The sequence below is a fragment of the Nelumbo lutea genome, chromosome 1 (assembly GCF_056320005.1).
Source record: "Nelumbo lutea isolate HS-2025 chromosome 1, American lotus-T2T, whole genome shotgun sequence".
NCBI classification, from domain to species: domain Eukaryota; kingdom Viridiplantae; phylum Streptophyta; class Magnoliopsida; order Proteales; family Nelumbonaceae; genus Nelumbo; species Nelumbo lutea.
In genome coordinates, this window is record NC_142684.1 from 8,188,014 (window position 1) to 8,209,510 (window position 21,497).

Below are 21,497 nucleotides of genomic sequence, written 5' to 3' on the forward strand. Positions count from 1 at the left end.
TTCTGTTGCTTGCATGAGAGGAAAAAGGTGTGAATTTGAATTACATTTCTTTAGGTGGTAGGTTAACCTTGATCAAGTCCACCTTGGCAAATCTTCCAGTGTATTACCTCTCTGTCTTTAAGATCCCCCAAAAAGTGGCTAACTTGTTGGAAAAGGTAATGAGGGATTTTCTTTGGAAACCAGGAGAGGAAAAGAGGGATCATCTGGTGAAGTGGGAACTAGTGATCGGGAGTAAGGAGGAAGGTGAATTAGGGGTGGGGAACACAGTGATTTAAAAGGTATGCTTAGGCGCATAGGCAAGGCACATTTTAGGGTAGGCACCTTGCCCAAGTCCTAGGCACAGCGCTTTCAAAAGGTGCGTGCCTGGTGCACCTAGGTGTGTGCCTGATGCGCCTTGCACCTTAGCCCAGGTGTGTGCCTTTTGAATTTTTTTTTGCATTTTTCTGAACCAACTAGCTGGGCCGAAGCTTCGAGAACCCCCTATTTGCTAATGTTGTTCATTCGTTTATCTTAATAAAAATCTTATTAAAAGGCAATTAAAATTATAAAATCATTATTTCCTGTGTGAAAATTAAGAATTTAAGACCCTATCATGGACTTGTTTGGGCTTGCCTCGAGGGGCGTGGCACAAATGTGGCTTGTAGAATTAGGAATGTAATATGTTTTACATCACATTAGCTACTTGAAGTAATGTAGTTGAGGAAAAAAGAGATTGTGGGTTTTACATGCTTGAAAATGTTTTATATGTTTGATTTTATTTTTAAATTTTCATTTGAATACGCTTTACATGTTATGTTTAGGTATTTTAATTTTAGATAATAGTTTTTTTAAAACATTAATTTTAAAATTTAAGTTTATATTTTTTATTAATATTATGTTTAGTATTTTTTGATATTTTTGCATTTTTTTTTGAAATTTCTTACTTTTTTTTTTGATTTTTAGCATTTTTTGGTATTTTTGCTCCTTGCTTCAAAAAGGCGCGTGCCTCACCTTGTGCTTTGGGCGCAAATTGGCCCTTGCACCTTTTTTGCACCTTGTACTTTTAAAACGCTGGGGGAACGTGATTTGTAAGAATTAAGCGTTGCTAGGGAAATGGTTGTGGAGATTCCCTTGGAGAGTGAGAAACTGTGGCACAAGGTAATAGCTAGCCTACATGGATTGTTGCAAATTGGCTGGGATGCTGGAGTCTCAAACAAAGCTACTCTTTCCTCTCATTGGAAAGCAATTCATGCAGTTCTTCCTTTCTTTCTTGAGCAAACCAGGTATGATTCTTATTCAATGTCTAAAATTCAGTTTTGGGAGGACCTCTAGGTGGGTGATTCTACTCTTAAAAATGCTTTCCCCTCTTTATGTTTGTTATCTTTGTTTAAAAACGAGTCAATTTCTACTTTCTATTCCGTTTTTGAGGGAGTGTCTTGGAATTTGGGTTTTAGAAGAGGTTTAAGAGAGGCTGAATGTGCGCCAATCTCTGAGCTACTGCTCATTCTTGATTTAGTGGTTGTGTTCCCTTCCATCCCAAATGAAAGAATTTGGATCCTGTACCCAAGGTTCTTTCTCTTGTGCCTCCTTTTTTCGTTCCTTGATTACTCAAGTTCCTTTAGGGCCTTCATTTCCAATGAATGAGATTTGGTGCAAATATGTCCCTTTAAGAGTATAGGCTTTTTTTGGGAGGTCTTTCATGGAAAAACCAACACTTCGGACATGCTGCAAAAGAGAAAAGTTTGTTTTTTCCCCTAATTGGTGCACACTCTGTAAGGTAAACAGTGAGACTGCTTATCACATTCTTATTCCTTGTCCATTTGTAACCTCTATTTGGGAGTGGTCCTTTGACCACTTTGAGTGTAGGTGGACTCTACCTATAAGCTTACTTAGTTTGTTTGCAGGTGAATTTTTAGGTGGCCAAGGAAAAAGAGGAAGAATCTTATGGAGATGCACTAGGTCCATTGTCGTTTGGATAGTGTGGGAAGAAAGAAATGTGAGACTTTTCAAAGACGAGGGGAGAAATCTGGATGCAATTTTAGACTATATCCTGCTAAGGGTGATTCATTGGGTTAAGTCCTTGGATCTATTCTCTCCATTTTCCTTTGATGACATAAAAAGGAATTGGAGGGAAGTGGCCTTTTCATCCACAGGAAAGACTGGAAGAGTTCAACTATGGGAACCACCATCAGAAAGTTTTGTAAAACTCAATTTTGATGGGAGCTATGTTGGCAACCTAGGCCCTTTAGTCATAGGAGGGGTATTCAGGGATAAAGATGGAACTGTCTTAGCTTTGGCCCGTTTGGCACGTCTTTTTGGGAAGATCTTGTGGTAGCTCTGACATGCAAAAGATGCGTTGAGCTTTTGCATGAACATGTTTGGCAGATGCGTGTCTTTCCGTGCGTCTTTCCACAATAGATTAAAATGCAAAAGTTGTGAGAGGTTTCATTTGGAGCTTCCCAAAATCAGCCCAAAATGGGCTTCTTGCGTCTTTTCGGCATTCCGTCTTTTGGTGGCTAGATCTTCCGCATGCCAAACAGAAATAGACTGAAAATCGGTTTTCACGGCTTGTAAACAGCTGAAAGACCGCACAAAAAGATGTGCCAAACGGGCCCTTTATTTTTGGGTCCTATCGCCCAAGGAGATTCAACTAAGGCGGAACTGTTTGCCGTGTTGTACTTATAAAAAAATAGTCTACTGTATTGTATGGGGTCCAATTAGTAGAAAATCTAAATTTAAGAAGGCTGTTAATAGGAGGAGACTCCCAAGTAGTGTTAAGTTGGTTAAAGAATGAAAAGAAGACAGCTTGGAACTATCGAGATTTGGTAAAGAAGATCAAGTGGCATCTGAGAGGTGTAACAGTAACTTTTCCATGGGTTCCATGGGTTGCTAATGGGATGGCAGATTCTCTAGTAAGGCAAAGGGTTGAAAGGGAGCAACCATTTTGGGCTAAGTTGTTTTAAGGTGTGAGTGGGCAATTGCTTCTGTGGGTAAGGGAAGGGCAGGGAGTATTATATGTTAATGGGTAGGGAGTGACTGTATTGGTTTCTGTTGTTCCATCTGTTTTTAGGGGTACCCATACCCCAGTTATAATCCTATGTATATGCTTGTTTATATTGATAAGCCTTTCTGTTATCTATCAAAAAAAAGGTATGAATTTGAGATAGGTTTTCCAGATTTTCTTTCTTGCCCCAGTTGTAATCCTATGTATATGCTTGCTTATATTAATAAATATTTTCTATTATCTATAAAAAAAACTTATGAATTTGAGATAGGTTTTCTAGATTTTTTTTTTCTTGCCCTTTTTTTTCTCTAGATAATAATTTCATGTACTTTATCCATGTAAGTTTCAATGACTCAGATCCATGGCCAAGAGAAAAATGTGTAGCCTTTTTATTAGGGGTGCTTGACTTATATGAATATTGTTCTTTCTATTCTGTTTTGTTGTTTAAATCAAGTCCTTTTTCAAAGCTTTAGCGATCCTGTCATTCTTGCATCATGCTTCTTCTCCTCCCCTCAACCTATTAGCATATTTGTGTTGTTTGCATGGGGGGACAAAAAAGGTATGAATTCAAGACGGGTTTTCCAGATTTTTTTTTTTGAGAAAAGGATCCTTGGTGCTTGGATGGTTCTCTTGCTGAGTCTTTTCCTCTTCTTTTTCAGTGTTCCTCTAATCAAGAGGCATCTGTAGCTGAGTGTTGTAGTTTGACTGGAGATTCTGTCATTTGGACCCCTTTCTATAGAAGGAATCTCTTTGACAGAGAGCTTGAAGAGATAGTGAATATGTTGACTATCCTCCATAATCAAAATGTTGATATTCTCTCAGAAGACAAGTGGTGCTGGAAGTGGAATTCGGATGGTGTTTTCTCTGTCAAGTCATTGGATTCTAAGCTTTGCAGAATGGGTGTCACTGATTTCCCATGTTCTTAGGTGTGGAACCCTATTAGCCCGTTTAAGTCCAACTTTCTGATTTGGACCATGGCTTTGGATAAATGTCTTTCTAGAGCTAATTTCGTGAGATGGGGCATTCAAATTTTGGATCTATCTTGCGGTCTTTGTGGGAGTAATTCTGAATCAACAAACCATCTGTGCATTCACTGCCTGTTTTCTTCTTAGTTGTGGGACTATTTTCTAGGAGCCATGAACATCAGCTAGACTATGCCAAAATCGGTAAAAGAGCTCCTCTGTTGCTGGAATATCAAAGGTCTTAGCAAGAAAAGGAAATTAGTGTGGAAGACTATTCCTAGTTTTGTCTTGTGGTCTATTTGGGCTTGAGAGGAACAACAGGTTTTTCTGTAAGGCTAAGAGTCCATAAGACTTAATCCAGAATGTTGTGGGCAAGTTAATCTCTTAGGTGTTAGTTTCTGAGGAGTTTAGAAACTTGAATTTGTCTGTTGTATTTCGTTCTAACTCTTGGTGGAGTATGTAATTGCTGTGTTGATTAGATTGGCTTTTTGGGTCTGATCACAGCTTGTATGTGTTGCTTTGAATAAATATTACTTTACTTTTTTCTAAAAAAAAGGTAACTTCCATTCAAGGACAAAAGGAGGGGTGGGTGGGTAGGGGTAGATTCCAGCTGAGCCGAATAATTGGCTATTTGAGCTCAATCCATTGAAATTGTGTTAGGCTCGAGCTCAATTTGAGTTAGAGATTTGAGCTTGAGATTGGCTTGGTTCAAAGCTCACAAGTTTGAGCTTGGCTTTGCTCGAGTTCGACTACAAGCTAAGTTTTTTTCTAAAAAATAAAAATTATACATATAAAAATATTTTTTTTTATTTTACATACAAAAATTAAGAATTATAAAATTATTTTTTATTATACATATAAAACATAAAAAATATACATATAAAAATGCTTTTATTTTACATACAAAAAATAAGAATTATAAAAGTTATTTACGATTATACATAAAAAATAAAAATATTATATATAAAATATTATTGTATATATAATAAAAATTATTTATTATGTATTTTTATATATTTATATTTATATGTAACAAAAATTATTTATTTATTATACTATGCTTGATTAGGTTCGCGAGCCTCACAAGCAGAGCTTTATTGGTCTCAAGCTCAGCTCGATTAGCAAACGAGACTATATATCAGGCTCGAAGCTCCTTTTAAATCGAGTTGAGCCGAGCTTTTCACGAACCAAGCTCGAATAGCTCGTGAGAAGCTCAGCTTGTGGCCACCCATAGGGGGGATACAAAAGGTTGTGTTGTTAAAGCTGCTAGTTTTGTTTTTGTTTTATTTTATTCTTAGTTTATGTTGTATGAGACCTATGGGTATTTATGTAATTTCTTATTTCTTTTTATTGTAATGCTGTTAATACTTATAAATATTAAGAGGGGCACCGATAGCCCAAGTTTTTCTTCGACTTCCAATTGTTCTCTCCTCTCCTCTTCTCCCCTTCTCATTCTCTTCTCTTTTACGAGTTTAGAGTTAAAACATGGTGTCAAAGCAGTGATCTGGGTGGCAGAAGTTTATAGATCGAACCTTTCTCTTCCATTACAGGTTAGGATCGATACCCCTTCCCCAAGGCCTGATTGTTTTTTATGTGTTGCATGTTCCTAAATTTCCTCCTAACTTGCTTTCCATTAGTAGGCATAAGTGGATTAAGGAAGGTGATGGAAATACCAAATATTTTTGTACAGTAGTTAATGGGAGAAGGAGAAAAAGTTATGTGGCTAAATTGGAGATAGATGGAGAAGTGATTCATTATCAAGAAGAGATAGCAAGGCTTTTTGTGGACCATTTCAGGTCAATTTTGAGAAGACCTCTTTTGCCCCATGAATGTTTGGAAGATTTAGATTGGCCTAGTTTGGAGGAAAACTGCGTGAGATGGTTGGAAAGAGATTTTGAGCAAGGGGAAATAAAACAAGCAGTCTTTTCCATGGATAGATCAAAAGCTCTAGGGCCAGATGGTTTTACCTTGGCGTTCTATGAGGATTGTTTGGAAATATTAAAGGAGGATTTGTTTTCAGTTTTCAAGGAGTTTGGAGAAAGACATGTTATCAACCTTGGAGTTAATGCCATTTTCCTAGCCCTTATTCCTAAAAAGATTGATGCCAAGCAACCTAAAGACTAGGCCCATCAGTTTGGTGACTAGTATATACGAAATTCTGGAAAAAATGCTTTTTTTGAGGATCAAAAGGGTCTTACCATCCCTCATTAGCCACGCTCAGGAGCTTTTGTATAAGGTAGGCAAATTACCGATCAAAACCTAATAGCAAATGAGTGTGTAGTAGAGGACATGAGGAGATCTAGGAGACGGGGTTTTGCCTGAAAATTAGACCTTGAAAAGGCATATGACTTGGTGGGCTGGAGCTTCCTCTTAGAGATACTCAGGCTTTGTGGTTTGGGGAAAGATGGTGTACTACTTGTGCCTTAGCAAAAGTTATATTTTACCTTTTTTTTCACAAATCTGAGCATATGGTACAAGTTCGGTTCAAGGCTAATATTTGTATTCTTTGGTTAGGAGGAGAATATACAAATGGTGATTGTTAGGCTTACTTGAGGAGTTATGACATTCAATCTCAACATAGTTGCCCAGACACTCCTCAATAGAATGATGTAGCAGAACGCATGAATGGTCATGTCCTTAGTGTTGTGAGGATACTTCTATAGGAATATTATGCTCCACCTTCATTTTGGGCAGAGGCGGCCAATAGAACTATGCATTTGGGATCTTATGCTTGCTCCTTTAGATGCTTCTATCATTGGGAGCCATTGGATTTATACCATTAAGCTAAAATCTGATGGATCCCTTGATCGATATAAGGCTCAATTAATTTCCCAAGGCTATAGTTAATGTGTATGAAGAAACCTTTGCCCCAGTTGTCAAGATCACTGTAGTTAATGTTTTCTTAGCATTGTCTGCTATCCAATTTTGGACCATTGAGTGGCTAGGTGTTAAGAATGCCTGCCTTCATGGTCAATTAAAGGAGACCGTTTACATGAAGGCTCCTCCTGGTTACTGTAGTGATCATTCTTTGGTGGTTGCTGTTTGAAACATGCTCTCCAGGCTTGGTTTGAGCCCTTCTGGGATGTTGTTGCGGTTAAGAAAGAAGATAAAAAGAATATTTAACCATGACAATATGAAGTGGGTTGCCTTTGGTTATTGGGTTAATATCTGAGTATTGCCATGCATGTGTAGAATAGGATCCTAGGTGTACTCTTTAAACTGAAGCTGATGAAACCATGGCTTTGAGGAGAATGTTCTGTTCTTTTACGTTCTTCTATTTGTTCTTTGTTTATGTTTCCTCTCTACATTATGCTGAAAGTTTATAAATTTTAGGGGAGAGATGGAGAGGGAGAAGGAAGGATGGGGAATTAGAGAGGGGCACAGAGGGAGAGCAAGAGGGGGATGGAGAGGGAGAGGGGCAGATAAGAGATGATAGGGAGAAATTGACAATTAGACAGTGAGGTGTTATAAGAAGGGAGGGAGAATCAGAGGGTTATTTAATTTGTAAGGGTCATGTAATTATGTTTAATTTTCAACAGAATTTTATTCTTTTAAAATTTTCATTTTATTATTTTCTGTGACTGATTGGAGAAATGGACCAATAATAATTCCCTTGTAAGGCCATTGGGGGTACAGTTGCACCATGAAAATATATATTTTTTAATGAGTGGCGGTTTAGGAGAGATGTTTAACTAAGGAAATGTCTATACCCATTAATAAAGATGAGCATGTTTCTGTTAGATCAGATTGGATGCTAATTTTTTTCCAATTCTATCATCCTATACTTTGTTTTTCCAATCTATGGGAGTTTGTGTCTTTTGGGACACCAGTTACAGACTGAGACTAGAAACTGGAGAAGTGTACATTCTCTGGTTCGAGAGAGAAGATATGCCAACACTTTTTAATTCAAACTATGGAAGGAAAAGAGAATAGTTTCAGACTTTCAGTTGAGGTGAAGACAAGTGGGGTAGGAACAACCAACTTCTTCTATAGAGAGAGCCCAACATCTGGGCTATGTGGCACAGTCTGCATTCACAATTATTGGCTTTATTTCTTTTTTCTTTTCCTGGTTTTACTTATTTTTCATACAATCACTTTGAAAGGAAAAAAATAATTTATTTTCCTTTTTCAGTGCTTTCCTTTCAAGAGCAGCTACTACAGATGCAGGGGCAATTACAAACTGAAAAAACTTTTCACATCTGTCCTCGACCTTGAATGTGCTCCTGGTGCTAGGTTTCAGGTGCCAATTTCATCTTATGTATATTCTTTTAGCTTTATTTTTGTTATAGTTTGTATATCTATTCCAGTTAATCCCATGTTCTGTTTATTTTAATACAGGTAGCCAGTCAGAAGTTTTGAGGCCTATGAAAAGTGGTGCCATGGTTGTGGGTATTGATCTTAAGGTAAGGACCATAAAGTTGTTAACATGTAAAAGAGCATCAAACAAAATAAGTAGACGACTTGTATTGTACAGCTTATTTCACTTTCACTGAATTCCTGTTTCTTGAGGCAGTAATGATGGTATTCATGAATGTTGGAATTGCAAAGCAGATGGTGAAAGTTCATTCTCTTCATTGTGATACGAGTGTGAATAGTTTTCCCTGATGTTATGAACTTGACAGAAGATCAATTTAGGTCACTCTCACCTAAGGTATTAAATTGTTCATAGTCTTGCTTCTTCAACCCTTCATTTCTTTGAATTTAGATTTTCTACAAAATGTTTTACAGAAATCCAAGATTAAAATAAGCATTTATAGCATTTGTATTGAATATTGGTGGTTTTGACAATGTAAGCTGGAATTGCTGAAACCCGCAATACTCATGATTGATGAGTGATGGCGTAGCTTACAAATGAGAAGTTCCTCCTTGGTTTAATGTTTACACTCCATCAAACTATAGGATTACAGTGTCAGAATATCATTCCTTCACAGAGCTTGTTAGGAACTAATGTGCCTTATGGCCCTTACCATAGGGAACCTAACCACAGTTTGTAAATATGTATTCACAGAAAGTATGATACGGACAATTTCATTTACAGTTTCAAGAATGAAAAATATGACTAAAAAATCCAATCTAACGTACTTGGTATTGTATAAAGAATCAGAGTGGTAAAAGATGTATAGATGTTTAATGGGTTATGCTTTTAAAAAAACATGGAATGAAAAATTTGGCTTAATTTACATGTAAATGAGGAACCTTGACCCTACCTATAGCTTTCAGACAAGTAAAACAAACCATTACAAGGCCTTAAGTTGCTAGCTTGGATCAGACATATTCAACATTAGAGCTACTCATAGTTTTCAAAGCGCAAAGGTGAGGCTAGGTGACAGGGGGTGCCTAGTGGCCTAGGTGATGGATTTTTTTAGGTAAAAAACATATATTCTAGGGTAGTTCCCTAGGTTCCATAACCATATTTCCTTAATAATTATCCATAATTTTCACAAGAAAAAGTATAAAGTTCATGTTACAGTATAGAAAATCAACATATGCATGAGAAGAAAAAAAGAATAAAGAAAAGAAAATTAAAAAAACATAGGGGTTGAACCCCTATTTCTGTTATAAGAAAAGAAAAGGTGGAAGAAGAAAATGTGTTGATCAGACAAAATTTTAAGTTCTTCCTTATTGGTTCAGGTTTTCAAGTCTTTGAAGGTTCAATACAGAATTTAGCAATCTTTGTATTGATTAGACCCTAACAAATAAGAAAATAATAAAAAGAAATTAGTATATAAACACACAAAATGAATATTTTAGTTTAATAATGCCTGTTTTATAATTAAAATCTCAAAAATTAAGAATAATAAAGTATTTTATAACACAATGTACAAAACTGCTTGACGATTAGGCGAGGTGAGTCTCCAATTGCACCTTGTTGCCTAGGTGTTGCCTTGACAACTATGGAGCTACTCACTGTTTAAATTGAGGGTTTATCATACACACACACACACGGCTAATCTTCCAAGGCACATTTATGTGTTTTTTTTTTTTGTTTTGTTTTATAATATTGCGTCACCTAAACTGTGCTTTTGCAAGTGCTCATGAAAATTCGTCAATTACTTGAAAATCAGAAGTATAAGTCACCATAAGTAATGGTAAACAATAAATGTACACTCATGCAATTTGACATCATCTACATGATCAAGCCTTGTGCAGCTGCCCTCACATTTAAAGCTTCATACTTTCTTGTGGATTACTTAAACCAACAAAGTTTGCAGTCTAGGTGAATTATCTGATATTCCATTAATCCATATCCCAAATCGTTAAACAAGCAAAGCACATTATGACCTACTTTTAATTATAAATTTACATCTACCTAGAATTTCTCAAGTTTTATCCCCAACTAGCTAGGGTTAACTAAATGAACCTTATTCCACCAATTCAATGCAGCATGAACTTCTCAAAGTAGTAAAACAGGATGCTATAGAATAAGAATAAATTGCTTCTGGATGGTTATTCACACTCGGCTGTAGAGAACTAGAAAAAGGTCATCACTGATTCTTCATTTTTCAAGGCACTTCATTGCATCCTTCTTGAGTTCAATGGGCATTTGTAGGCTGAGTTCACTTAATCCTAGTTGACTAACCCGAATATGAATTTGTTGTGGCCCTGCCAATGACTTCTGAGTTTTACTTGATGTTAGTTGACTCGCTTGAGTATGGATTTGTTGTGGTCCTACCTGTGGTTAATTAATTTGGTTTTTTGAGATAGATATAGATGTTATTTTTAGTATTCCAGGCACCATAGCATGCCAACATGGAGAAGAATGTTCAATCAAGTGGCAGGGTGGAGAAGATAGTTGAAGGTTGAAACAAAGAGGTTCTTGTTCAAGAGTTTCAAAATCAATGGGACAATTGCGTTGAAGGTCAAGGAGCAGAACATGACATTGGTAGTGCTGGTAGGGAACGAGATAATTGAGTGGTTCCAACAGCTTGTGGATGGGGTTTTATACTCAGGAAAGGTTGAATGGGAGGGTCCAAGATCAGAATGGGGAAGAAAATATGATGTGGAAAGGAAACAAAATATTGTATGAGTATTTTGGAAAAGGAAAAAAACAAGTGGTATGCTTCCCTGAACAAAGAAAAGGTGCAGTGTTGAAAGAGGTTTATAGAGTGCTAAGGAAGTATTCTAAACTGCAAAGAAAGTTGAAGGCAGTCAAAATGACTAAGTGGTGCAAGAAACAAATAGGGAGAAACTGATTCCTTAGAAGCCCATCTATCATTATGAAAAGAGAATGTTAAGTTTATGAAGGTATCAAACCTGGTGAAAGGGGATTGGCAAAAGAAGCTGGTAGTTGAGACAAATGAACAACCACAAGATTGAAAGGAAATAGTAGAAGCTATAATAGATGGGTTGGGTCTTAAGTGGCCTTTGTTGATTTGGTGCAGGATACTGTGGAAGCAACAACTTTGAATGTTAAAGTTGATGCGGATAATGTTATTGTTTCCAGATGGTGCTCATATTCTAATGCAGAGTTTGTGTATAGAAGATGGAGATATTATTCAAATACTGGGGCTTCCTTTTCATCTGTGGAAGGAAGAAATGTTTGTCTCAATTGTTTCAATTTGCAATGGCTGCTTAGGTGGTTTCTCTATGATTGATCTTCACTCTGGCTATAAGCTTTAGTGGAGTAAAACCTGAAGAGATCCCTAGGAAGATTAAAATCTTTGCAGATAATATGGGCTTCTCAGTTTGGTTGACAACATATGTTGAAGTTGCTCTCTGGAAGGAGGCTCGTAGGGTGGAAGACAAAGGGGTTGAAGAATAGAAGGGTCAGGCAACATTGGATTCAAGAGAAGCAGGTGACATGGCACGTGGCAGATCATATGCCCGAGTATTGATAGGATGGGCTATTGATTTCTTGCATACGTTGCAAAATCAAAGTTCGAATGGGAATTCAAACAGCATACTGAAGGGGTCAGGTCAAATTGAGCTGATATGGTGGATTTGGGCACCCAGGGCCTGTCACATGATACATCTACATCAAGTGATCATGCGGGGACTATAAGGAAGAGTGAAATTGGGCTATCGAAATGTACGCGCCCAAAAATGGAGAGCCAATAAGAAGAAAATAAGTTGGGCCAGATGAGCTACTTAAGCTCACGGGGGAGCACATGACCCATTTTGAATTGGATAGGTTCAAAATGGTCCAAAATATTCATTGGATTTTATTGGATATGGTCCATTTGTAATGGACTCACATTGACTGGATCGGAATGGATCAAATCCAGTCCAATTGACACCTCCATGTGTGAGGGTCTGGGTAGGGAATGGGATCATACCTCAAATGAATTTTGGAGGGTGTTGAGTTTCTTTTTCTTCTTTGGGTGATAGCTTTTCACCTTTTTTTGTATCTTTCTCTTGTTATATTAATAAAGTTATTTTTTATTTATTACCAATTCTTTTTTTTAGTATTTAGCTAGCTTTAACATACTTTTTTGGAAATTTAGTCTACCAAATGTATTGATGCCAAAAATGCTCCATTTTTCGTATTTCTAAAAGGTTATCTATTTTTTTTTGAGATAGATAAAGCATTACTTTTAGTATTTAGTTCTAACTTTTTTTCCTGGAAATTTAGTTTACCAAGCAGATTGATGTCAAATTTCACAGAATCAGAGAAGTGCTTCCAGATCATTGCTATGGTCTTGTCTAGAAGAATCAGAGAAGTGTTTCTAGATCCAATTTCACAGAATCAATGGGCTTTTGTTGGAAATAGACAGATTGTGGATCAAATTTTAATTGCTAATGAGTGTGTGGAGGATCTAAGGATAAGAAAGAAGAAAGGGATTGTGTGTAAGTTAGCTCTAGAGAAAGCTTATGAAATGGTAGATTCGTCATTCTTAATGCAAGTGATGGACTTTTTTGGCTTTGGGGTAAAATGGTGCAAATGGATCCTGGGATGTATTGAGACCGGCCATTACTCAATCCTAGTGAATGGGTCTGTAGTGGATCATTTTCCAGCTACCGGGGGGAATTAGACAAGGGGACCCCCTTTCCCCATTTCTCTTTACTTTGATAGCATAAGTGTTGGGGAAACTAATAGAGAGGGCAGATTCGAGGAACTTAGTGAGGGGGTGGAGGGTTGGAAGAGACAAGTTGCTTATCACACATCTTCAGTTTGTTGATGACAATTTTATTCTGTGAAGGGGAGGATGTGAGGTAAGTCAGAAATTTAAAGAGACTAGTGCAATTATTTGAAAAAATGTCAAATTTGAAATTCATAAAAAAATGTCTAATTTGAAGTTTAATTTTGATAAGAGCTGTGTGGTAGAGGTGAATATGAAAGGAGAAAAGAGGGATAGGGCTAAAATTTTGGAATGTGAGATGTCGCAGTGGCCTATGATTTACTTGGGCTGAAATTTTGGGATGTGAGATGTCACAGTGAACATTAACAGGGACTTGCTCCTTAGTCCACAGAGAAAAGGGAGTTAGGATCTGTTATTCGAATTGGGAACATCTCCCATGAGTAATAACATACAAGTTCTCGATGCAGCTGGAACATGGTATGAGGTTGGTGTTAAGGGTGGGTTCGAGCCGAGTCGAGCTGAATACTTGGCTATTCGAGCTCAACTTGCAGAAAGTGTTAGGCTTGAGCTTGAGCTTGACTCGATTCAAAAGCTCATAAGTTTGAACTCAACTTGGCTCGAGCTCGACTGCAAGCCAAGCTTTTTCTAAAAAATAAAAACTATGTATATAAAAGTAATTTTTTATTTTACATACAAAAAGTTTAAGAATTATAAAAATTATAGACATAAAAAATAAAAATATTATTATATATAATATAAATTATTTATTATAAATTTATAATATATGTATATATATTTATATATATATAAATAGAAATTATATATTTATTTATTATATTAGGCTCGTGAGCTTCACTAGCCTCGAGCTCAGTGTAAATCGAGTCGTGGCCACCCCTAGTTGGTGTAAGGAGTGTTTTGTGAGGATCTGATTTGGACTCTTGTTCTTCATAGAGCATTCCTTACACCAACCTCATATCCTAACGGCACATCCACATCCGGTTGTATGATGTTAACCATGAAGAGACATTCAAATCTTCAATGCACATACACCACACACCGACCTCACATCATTTTCACACCAACTTCACACGACCTCACATCATGTTCACACCAATTTCACGTCACATTGCACTATACCATAAGAATATCTCTCCTCACGCCAACTTCATCAATAAAATGCCTTCTAATGCAAATATATCTTATATTATTTATATTATATCTGGGAGTTCAAACTTCAAGCATAAGACGTAAGGGCAACTCCAGAATTAAGATTGACAAAATAGAAATTAAATTTTGCTTATATGAACAAAATATTTTAAAGCATTTGCTTTAATTGTATTTCTAGAAACTTTTTTAAATAAGGGATTTACTAATTACATTGGATGGGTTTGGGTTAAGTTTAGAAGGAACCTAGCTTAGATCCAACCTTAAGGGTTCTCTCACCACTAGACCTGTTCATGGGCCGGGTGGCCTGACGGGCCAACTCGGCCCGGCCTAACCCCCGGATGGGCTTGAATAGGCTTTTTGGCCTGTGGGCTTAACCTCGGGCAAAAAAACCCAGCCCGCATAAAATTTGAGCCGGGCTTAGGCTTTGCCAAAATAGCCTGGCTCGAGTCCGGTTCGGCCCGGCCTGACCTATAGTTGAACCTAAGTAAACCCGACCCGACCTATAGTTAAACCTAAATAAAAACCCTAAGTGATGTCCATTTGAATAAATTTTTTGATTTGAGAAGGTTGTTGATTCATTTGTAGGTCCATTATTCATTTAAATAGGGGAAAAAACATCTGAATTAAAATAGATAATGCCTATTTGAATAGGGAAAAATTTGAATTTCTTTTATTAGGTCGGGCTTTGAGCTTGGGCTTGGGTTTCGGGCTTTTTATCAGGGCCAGGCTCGGGCCCAAGTTGTAGGCCCGTTGGTCGGGCCGGGCTTGGGCTCGGGCCTAACATTTTTCTATTAATAAAAAGTCAAAGCCTGGCCCGAGCCCGGCCCAACCCGGCCCATGAACAGTTCTACTCATCACAAAGCTTGCATAGACATCATTCTCTCATTTTTAGACGTGGTTATCTATTTTTAAATTAAATTGTTAAAAAAATATAAAGTCATAACAAACCCTTTAATGCCTTAATTTTCTTTAATAAAATCTATCATTTACTTTAACAAGATCGTTCTTTTGCACAAAAAGAAAAGAAAATCTTAAAACTCTCTTCTCAACCCCAATAATGTTTGTTACATCTCATAGGGAAAAGCAAGATGCTAAGTTGGCGTGGGAATCTTTCTTACAATTTCAAAGTTGAGCTTGGTTGTTATTCTAGATTCTGTATGGACTGGCCTGGGAGTCAGGTTTCTTAAATGGGCCTACTTTTCCCTAAAATCTATTCTTTCCACTTTGGACCCAAAATGACATCAAAACCCAAAACCAAAATTCTATTCAACCTGGTTTACTTGCTAATTTGCTAGTATAACCAAGTCGGAGACTGGATTTTCTCCTCATAGAGCACGCCTCACATCAACCTCACAGCATATTGAAGGCGTGCAACTAAGAACATCTCCCTACTTTCAATGTTTTCATTCATGGGAAGATATTCCCGGTGCACAGCTGTGTTGCACTGATGTTGGTATGAGGGAGATCAGATCTGCTCCACACATCTTGTGCCTCACACGCACATCCTATCATGCATTGGGAACATCTCATGTATTTATTGGTTATTATTCACGGGAGATGTTCCTAATGCACGGTGGATGTGTCTGTGAGACACCCATTTGTGAGGAGCGCAGATCTCATAACGGTATGAGACGTGCTCTGAAAGGAAAAAATCCAAATTCAATAAATTTGCACACTTGTGTTGGGAGTTTGGACTGCGTATTTGCTCCCAACAGAAAGCTCTTTATCATCCTCACAGGATGTTGCAGTCGAGATCAGCTTCAGTCAGTGCGAGGCTTGTTCGAACACTGCTCTAACAGCCTTTCCAAGTCTCCTTACTTTGTGCTAGTTAATTTTGGCTGTTGAAACAATTTGTGGGATGGGCACATTTGTGGGCAGTTCACCTATGCTTTGGTATTTAGTAAAATTAAATTAATATATAATTACTAATGTACCCATTCTCATGGTAACGTCGAATTCACGGAAATCCTCTCAGGCTGTTGGCCTCTAATGGGATGATATTCTCAGGAATGGCTATAATGGTTGTTGGAACGGGTTTTGCATCGACTGAATCCGGTTCGGGAATATCTCGATCTTTGTATGTTTTCCATGGGGAAATATTTTCAATGCACGGCTGTAAGGGACTGGGACTGTAAGACGGTCTCATGGGACCACATCCGTTTTCCCATGAAGTTGGGAACTTTGGACATTTCTACCGAAGTCGTTATCCGCAATCTACCATGGCGACCACGAACGATCTCTCCGTTGTCTACCATACCGAAGTCGTTATCCGCAATGTAAGACGGTCTTACGCGACAGCCAACAGACCGTCACGTGCCAAGCCGCTGGTTCAGGCCCAAGAAACTTTCTTTCAAGGTCATCACTCTGCAACTACCAGCCTGCCACCAATCACACTCTCGTTCAATTCCATCAACCATGGCGACCGCGAACGACAACGGAGAGACGATCTCCAAGGAAGTGTCTCGCAGCGATTTTCCTCCCGATTTCGTCTTCGGTGTGGCGACATCTGCTTATCAGGTACCGCTGAGTCGCTGACGAGGATCTATTCCACTGTTTCTCTGTTTCGCTGTATTCCACTCAGCTCAATCAGGCTTAATTCCAACTATTTGGAGTTGCCTACACGAATCCTATCCTGATATTGTGTTCTATCTGTCTGTTTCGATCTCATTTCTGCAATTATGATCTCTGAAAATCGTCACATTCTTCTCCTGTGGTTGTAACCGTTGGAGCTCCATTCCGTTTTTGGTTGCTTCAAGTCCAAATTTGATCACGTTTAAAGCTTCGGTTTGATCTTTGATGTCTTCGATTCTTTATACCAATTGATCTTCTTTAGTAACGTTTCATTTTTTTTTTCTCAATTCTTAGCTTATTTTTCATAGCATATTTCATGTGTTGATAATTAATTTTCAATTTGTGCGGTTTAATTTCTTTGTTCGCTGTTTCTACATTTATACCAAGGTTATGTTTGCGTTCAATCTATGGGGAAATGTCTGTGTTGATCGCGTAATAGGCATTTCTTGGGGTCTGCTAAAGCTCTGTTTGCCTTCTTTTTAAATTAGCAACAGGAAGTTGATCTTCTCCATAGTTCCTGTTTTCGGAGATTACTTTCATGTAAAACCAACTGATCGTGTCTCAGTTGGTAGGATCTCTGACTCGTCGGAGTAGAGATCTGGGATCAAACCCCACTGCCACCAGGGTTGGGGGGGGGGTGTTAAGGGAGGGGGATGGGCTACCCCTGTTGTGTAGCCCCATGAAAAATAAATTCGTTTTTCTTTGTAAAAGAAAAAAAAAATCGATTTTCCTCTTCCATATTTGTCCGGGTCAGCTTTCTGTTCTTGTACGTGCTGCATTTTTGTTCAGCTTACCGGAAAATGTCTTATTCTGATCAAGTTAGAATTTCCGAACAACTCAAAGCAGAAAAATATTGACTGTCTGGTAAAATTCAAATAACCGTATAAGAATTAAACAGAGATCTGTCAATTTCAAGCAACTTCTTCTCCCTTTTTCCAACCGAATTATTGCATATCTTCCTCTAGGCGTTTTTTACTTCACTGCAATATGCATGTCCCTGTCTTATTGGGCTGCTGAATTTCTCAATTCTTGTGCTTCTTTCTTGAACTACTTCTCATTCTGTCAAGGGCAAGCTGTTCTATGATTTTAGCTGCTACGGTTGGTTGGAAACATTTAGTTGGATACATGTTGGTAATGGGCCCTGACTGCAGGAAAAATTACATTTAATTGTGATATGGGAAATTGAAATTCAACCCAGTTGTCGAGATTTCTCCATGGTTCTCATGATGTCAATTCTAAATAATTCGTAGAAAACATTATGTAAAATTTGGAATGGAGATTTTTTAAGTTAGCCAGTAGTACAAAATGATCACAGTATTTTTGAATATAATCATTATCATTGTCCCTTTATAGATTGAAGGAGCCAATAACGAGGGTGGCAGGGGTGACAGTATTTGGGATATTTTTTCACACACTGAAGGTATTCTTACTTACGTCCTTTGAGATTTTTGCATAAGTATTATTTCTTTCTTGGTTTGGTAAAATTGTGTTCTGTACTTTCCACAAAACTTACCCCATTGTATTTTATTCTTTCTTATTGTATCAGGCAAGATCTTAGATGGAAGCAATGGAGACATTGCAGTTGATCATTATCATCGTTACAGAGTCAGTACTTCACTTATTATCAATTTAGATTGTAAATGTTGTTTGGAAGCATATTATGAATTATGAGTGGGAGTTTTTAACATGCACCATGTGTAGTGTATATGCTAATCCTTCACTAGACTTTTTACCCAACAGAACTAACAAATGATCTTTTTGACATAATTGGCCTCTTACAAACTATAATTTACCACATATGCTGAAATCATCGAGTCATAATTAATTAATTTGGTTGGACATAAATGTATGGTGAAAGTTACCATATTCAGCTAACTTCATGAATGTTAAGAAAATCCTTATCTATCTTTGAGAAGCTTATAGACCTTTTTGACATAATTCGCCTCTTACATACTATAACTTACCACATATGCAGAAATCATTGAGTCATAATTAATTAATTTGGTTGGACATAAATGTATTGGTGAAAGCTACCATATTCAGCTAACTTCATGAATGTTAAGAAAATCCTTATCTATCTTTGAGAAGCTTATAGACTTTTTTGACATAATTTGCCTCTTACAAACTTTAACTTACCACATATGCAGAAATCATTGAGTCATAATTAATTAATTTGGTTGGACATAAATGTATGGTGAAAGTTACCATATTCACTAATCTTCATGAATGTTAACAAAACCCTTATCTTTTTTTGCGAAGCTTATAGACTTATAGGTCAATCTTCCCCCTTTTGGGGGTGGCCAAAGCAATTTGGTTTATGTTGCAAAAACTTTCCTTTCCACTCAGAGCAAGTTAAGATAATGCCACAATCAATTTCTTATAATGTTTTCATCTAATATTTCTCATATAGGACGATCTTTCCCCTTTTGGGAGTGGCCAAAGTGATTTGCTTTATGTCACAAAAACTTTCCTTTTCCACTCAGAGCAAGTTAAGATAATACAAAATCAATTCCGTATAATGCTTTCATCTAATATTTTTCATCTTTCGTGATAGTATCAGTCTGTTATATTCCATTTTCATTTTCACGAAAAACTACAATTGTTCCCTGATGTTTTTTATGAAGTCAAAGTATTTTCTCCCTCATCTTTACACCAAAAATTTTGTTGGGTGAACAAATTTTCTAATTATTATGTAAAACGGAATTATTGATGTTGGAAGAAACCAGGATTTTCCTAAGCCCTCTGGTTTAAGGTGGTTAAATGGTTGTAAATGAAGGTTAAGTGAGAGAAGGTTTTAATATTTATCATGACAAATTTGAAGGTTATATAAGCATATGTGAGATCATTTTACAAGGCACTGACCAGAGGCCAGTTGGAGAATTTGAATGTCAGGAAGCAATGGGACAATCAGGTTCCACCTTGGGTGAAGTATTTGTATGGTTGGTGCCACTGGAAAGCATATTGATCATTAATCATCTGAGTTCTGAAGAACCATGGGTTTTAGTTGGCCAATATATGTGTACTGTGTAAGAGCTGTGACAACTAAGGAGGAATTTTTTTTGGTAGAAGAGGATGTTTGTCATCTTTTTCTCTTTAGAGTGGTTTTCATTATATGGGCTTACTTCTCTCTGTTTAGAAGACCATAATTCCATCTGTTTTACCTGAATGGGTTCGTTTTTCATGTAGCTCCAATTTAATGGGAGTAGAAACTAAAAATCTTTTGGTATTGTATCCCTTTTTGCAATCTTTTAGAGCCTATGGAGGGAAAGGAATTGCCATTATCTTTGAAGGGAAGTATAGAGATCGGAGAACTATTTATTCTGACATTGGATACCTTTTGTTGGATTGGATAATGGTCCACTAAGAGTTTAAGGACATTAACAGAGCCTCTTTGGGGAATAAATTCTGGGTTGTCTTGGATCTGCTTGAAGAATCTGTATAGACACCCAATTTTATATGGTCTCTTTGAGTGACACTTGTGTGTGCCTGGTTTTTTCTGAGTGCAAATTTCTATGCTACCTGTAAATTCTCTTTTTTATTTTAATAATTTTTTTCCTCACTATAAAAAACAGTTTAAGGACGTGAAGGTCTTTTTGTATGGTGAGTTAACATCTTGCTTACATGGTTGTTGGCATAACAGTGTGCTGTGTGCAGCATTGTTTATATAGGATAGAATGTCTGACCTTCCTACTAAGACTTGGCAGTTTCTGAAAATGGATGGTTGTTGTTAAAAAGAAAGGAAAAAAATGAAGAGAACATGGTAAAGGTAGGGTGTCATGCTAGTCTTTGGTGCTAGAAAGATGGGAATAGGTCCAGGGGTCTAGGATGGATTATGCAGGTTAAGGATCCAAAGGGAAAGTTTCTAGAGAAAGAAAAAAAGGACAAATGTTCCTTCATATTCAGAATCTTAAATGGTAGTTGTGAAAGTTGGAGATAACTTGAGATTTGAGAGGAACTCTTTGAAAAGGAGTTTTAGGTTTGATGTTCTCTAAGGGACTATTTGATTAGGGAGTGGTTAGGAACTTAGGGTTAGGGATAAAATTAGGGTTTCTTGTGAATTCTCCTAGGGTTTGAGAATTCTAATGACAATTATATCCAGGAAGGGGAAGAACTTACTTGCAGTTGAAGAATGGAGGATTTTGTAGCAGACTGATTTATACAAGAGTTGTAGATCTGAAGTTATTGTTGGTGAACCTGTAAATTAGTTAAGAGGAAGAGGAGAAGTAGAAGGGAGTCGGGTAGGGGGAGAATAGTGAGGGGAATCACAGAAAATAGCCACTGATTCAAACAAAAATTTCTTCCACATTGATGCGAAACAACAAAGCATATATGGGTAAATTTCATGGTCTCCCTTGAGATTAACCTATAATCATAGTTTTAAATGTCAGTGAAATTTCATTAAAATTTGGTTTTAGTAAATGCTATAGACAGAATACATGAAATATATCAAGTGGATTTTTTCTGTAGAGATGTAGAGCAATAATTAGTGTTGTTATATTGCTGTCAGTTATTTTATTTATTGTGGCCCCCACTACTGCTGTTAGTTATTTCCTGCTTTATGTTTGCTGTTAGGTTGCTGTTAGCAATGTTAGTTTTGTTAGTTATTTGTTTATGTAAGCAGTAGGGGCATTAATGTAATTGCAGTCTTATATTTTAATGTTAGTATAAATAGTTGAGTGGGGTGGCAACTCAAGTCAACCCACACTCTTTCTCTCATCTCTCTTCTTTCTTCTCTCTCTTCTCTCTCTTCTCTCTCCCTTCTTCTTTTCTGTTTTTTTTTTCTCGTCAAATTTA

General features: G+C 37.1%; 1 protein-coding gene across 3 annotated transcripts in view; it reads left to right on the forward strand.

The window, feature by feature from the left end:
- The first annotated feature begins 8,292 nt into the window (after positions 1 to 8,292).
- The window catches only part of BGLU42 (beta glucosidase 42), an 82,060-nt gene continuing 68,855 nt past the window's right edge, over positions 8,293 to 21,497 (forward strand). Inside the window, exons 1-4 of one of the 3 annotated variants that reach the window (XM_088971344.1) lie at positions 8,293 to 8,348; positions 8,459 to 8,596; positions 18,057 to 18,123; positions 18,250 to 18,308. In XM_088971344.1, coding sequence (XP_088827470.1) covers positions 8,555 to 8,596; positions 18,057 to 18,123; positions 18,250 to 18,308 — 168 coding nt within the window. In that variant the 5' untranslated portion in view covers positions 8,293 to 8,348; positions 8,459 to 8,554. Of the gene's footprint in view, positions 8,349 to 8,458; positions 8,597 to 16,181; positions 16,650 to 18,056; positions 18,124 to 18,249; positions 18,309 to 21,497 lie in introns of those variants that run through there. The other 2 variants (XM_088971260.1, XM_088971421.1) reach the window with 2 other exon arrangements.